We start from the raw sequence: 3,792 nt of genomic DNA on the forward strand, positions 1-3,792 counted from the left end.
GCCTTTATTTATTTACAGTTCATTTATTTTTAAAAGGATGAGGAAGCTGGGACAGATACATTTTTTTTTGGGGGGGGGGGTAAAGGGAAATAGCCTTGTTTTATTTAAATCCATTTATCTTTTTCAGTTAAACAAAATAAACAACAACAACAAAAAATTGACTTAGAATAACAGCACTGAGGTAACCCCAAGAATGTATCATCCAGTTCATCTTTCCATCTTTAGCCAAGTCTGAAAGTAGATCACTGCAGGCAGGTAAAAATTTACTCCACTTACAAGTAAATACAATTAATATTGGTGTTGCAAAAGAACTGGTTCTTGTAAGATCCATCAAAGTAATCAATATATTGGGGGGAGACGGGGATACAGACACTCACAATAAAGGACATGAAGAACCTCTGTACAGCAGCGTAAAACAGAATTGACACAAGAGACATCACATTCGGCTATTAAAGCAATAGCATCACAGTAACAGTATCCAGTGTGTTTCTTATTCAAGTATATACACTACTTTTAAGGCTTGGTTACAACAAAAACACTAGTACAAGAATATACACACAACACAATTACTTTAATAAGCACCATGACATGACAAACAACAAAAAATAAAAAGATAAAATATAATTTTATAGCAATTACAAGCATGTTAACATTACCACCATACATTTGACCTACAATTTTCCCACTGATTTGTACACTTTAAAAATAGTATTGTTTTGCTTTTTAGAAAATACTGATAATGGCTCAACATATTTTAGAAGTCAGATAATCTTTTATTTCGGTATATTTCAGTAGTTTGTATTTTATGCTATTCTTTGTTCCACCATCACAGGTCTCCCATAACTATTCCCACAACAATAGAGGTCTTAACAGATTGAAGAAAAATTACATCCGAAAACTTCTAGTTCTTTGAAATGGTTGGAAAGGCTTTTTTAGTGCCCACATCAGCAGCTGCGGTCTGGGTTTCGGTTTTTCAGGAAACAGAAGTGTTTCACTTTCTGGTGTAGGAAATCGTTGTTGGTAGACTTCAGGATAGGACTTCTGAAACTGAATAAAAGGTCCAAGAGAGTCAAAAAGACAGAGAAGAACAAATAAAATAGGTCATGTACATTTTAAAATAAGTTTTCTCATGCTTCCTGAGTTTGTTCTGCTTAATGTTTATTGTGAAAACACAGGTCACAGAACACAAACCCTTTTTATTTATTTATTTATTTATTTTTTGCTAAAGCTTTTGATCCTGTGTCCTAGTGACCAAATTAACCTTCAATTTGAACCAGTCTTTAAATAAAGTTCCCTTTTTAATCATATTTCTTAAAATTTTCTTCCATTGCCAAATATAAATAGATAAGTAACTGACTTGAAATTAACTTATGTTCTATACAGTTAAGGAGAAATCAGGCACACCAACAGTTTCACCATCTCCTTGCTTCTCCAAGTCAGTCACACCAGCTTCTTCTGCCCAGATGGAAGAGAGAACATTCTGATATATATTACTTTATGAAAAGCTTTAAGAAAAGCAATATATTTTTCCTTTGATCCACACACATCACTAAACTGTTCTCCAAATTTACTCTGAGAAAAATATAACTGGGAATTTAAAATCCGGTGCTCTGTGTGTGTGTGCGTGTATATATATATATATGTTGTTGTTAGGTGCCATCAAGTCGGTACTGACTCATAGCAACCCTATGCAAAAGAGAAGATAGTATGTATATATACATACCTCAAATGTTCATGGAAAAATCCCATTGTTCAATTCCATTTGTTCCCATAAACTTTTCAAACCCCACTCATACATGTGTGTATATGCATGTATATATACAGGGAGAAAGAAAGTCATATTTTGAAAGAGAGAGAGTCCTGGTGTTGTACTGTGGGTTAATGCGCTAGACTGCAACGTTAGCTTGAACCTTAAATTTGGTGGTTCAAGTTCACCAGCTGCTCCTTGGAAACCCTAAACAGGGTTGGAACCAACTCGATGGTACACACAACATATGACATGTATATATGTGATGCGATCAGGAATTCAGCTATGTAAAGCTTGGTATTTAAAAACAAAACCATTTATCTGACATTTGATCAATACTTAGATTGTTATTTTTAAGTGCCATCCAGTTGGTTCCAACTCATAACAACCTTATATAGCATGTCCAAGGAGCAGCTGATGGGTTTGAACCACTGGCCTGACAGTTCAAGCTGACCTTGCAGTGCAGTGCTTTATCCTACACCACCTTACCAGGTCTCCAATATTTAGATTAGGAATGATAAAATCAATTGATCTACTCCATGAAGAAAACTATTCACTAAGACTCTATGCTGTGCTGCACAGCATAAGAACCAAACACTTTTAAAGACGCTTAGGATGAGAAGCCAATTTGATATTGGCCACCTATGGATTTTGGAGTTCTTGTGTGGTGCTGCATAATAAGCTAATTGGACTGCTAATCACAAGGTCGGAAGTTCAAACCCACCAGTTGCTCCTTGGAAATCTTATACAGGGTTGCTATGAGTTGGAATTGGCTTGATGGCACTTAACAACAACATCATCTATGGCTTTTAAACTCTAAACATTTCACATTTGATTTGCCTTTCAAATAAATCAAGATATCTGGCCTCATTTGACAGCCTCTCCAAGTCTACAATAATTGCTCCACTAACTCTCATGATGTCACATATCAAGACAAAGGACAAATATTATTGAGAAGAGTGCAATAAATGAAGAGTTCATTAATAGTCAAAGGTCTACATTGAAAAGAAAGAGAACTGCAAAACTGACCACAACAGTGAAAATCAGTGTGACTTCTACAATATATGAACTGAATAATATACTTTCAAAACTAGCATGTCTCTACATTAACTGGAAGAGAGTAGCTGGGATAACCAGATATCTACATATGAAAGAAAGAAGCTGCTCTCCTACCTCACACCATACACAAAAATTAACAAAATATGGAACAACTATATATGAGAGTTAAAATCATAAAACTCATAGAAGAAAATATAGGGGGTAAATCTTTAGGTCCTAGCATTTGACACTGGACACTTAGATACAAAGGAACCCTGGTAGCATAGTGGATTACGAACTGGGCTGCAACCGTAGGTCAGCAGTTTGAATCTATCAGTCAGTCCTTGGGAGAAAGATGAGACTTTCTGATCCTGTAAAGATTTACAGCCACAGAAATGCTTATACAGGGTCACAATGAGTCAGAACTGACTCATTAGCTAACACCAAAACAAGCAAAAGCAACAAACAAGATAATAATAATAATAAATAAATTAGACTATAAAAATTGATGAAGCATGAATCTAGGAAAATTGCTAATTATCAAATATGAAAATGAACGCATAAACATCGATATTTTAGGTATTAGTGAGCTGAAATGGACTGGTATTGGCCATTTTGAATCTGACAACCACATAGTTTATTATGCCGGAAATGACAAATTGAAGAGGAATGGTGTTGCATTCATTGTCAAAAAGAACATATTCACATCAGTCATGAAGTATAATGCTGTCTGTTATAGGATAATATTCATGTTTCTACAGGAAAGCCCAGTTAATACCACTCATTATTCAAATTTGCACACCAACCACTAAAGTCAGTGAGGATGAAGTAGAAGACTTCTACCAACTTCTTGAATCTGAAATTGACCTAACATGCAATCAAGATGTATTGATCATTACTAATGATTGGAATTAGCCAAATACTATAATAAAATGTGCAGGGATTTGGAGTTAGAAAACCAAAAGGGAAGAACACGGTCAGTATTTCTCAAGCTGGGGGAACTGAAG

The 3,792-nt window shown here is 35.1% G+C and overlaps 1 protein-coding gene across 1 annotated transcript in view; it reads right to left on the reverse strand.

Moving 5' to 3' along the window:
- Nucleotides 1-885: 885 nt before the first annotated feature.
- The window catches only part of LOC102810997 (DEP domain-containing protein 1B-like), a gene marked incomplete at its 5' end in the record, with an annotated part of 8,822 nt that continues 5,915 nt past the window's right edge, over nucleotides 886-3,792 (reverse strand). Inside the window, one exon of the mRNA XM_006878099.1 lies at nucleotides 886-1,047. Within this exon, the coding sequence (XP_006878161.1) occupies nucleotides 886-1,047 (162 nt within the window). The remainder of the gene's footprint in view (nucleotides 1,048-3,792) is intronic.

The sequence above is a fragment of the Chrysochloris asiatica genome, unplaced genomic scaffold, assembly GCF_000296735.1.
Source record: "Chrysochloris asiatica unplaced genomic scaffold, ChrAsi1.0 scaffold03614, whole genome shotgun sequence".
In the NCBI taxonomy this organism is placed as follows: domain Eukaryota; kingdom Metazoa; phylum Chordata; class Mammalia; order Afrosoricida; family Chrysochloridae; genus Chrysochloris; species Chrysochloris asiatica.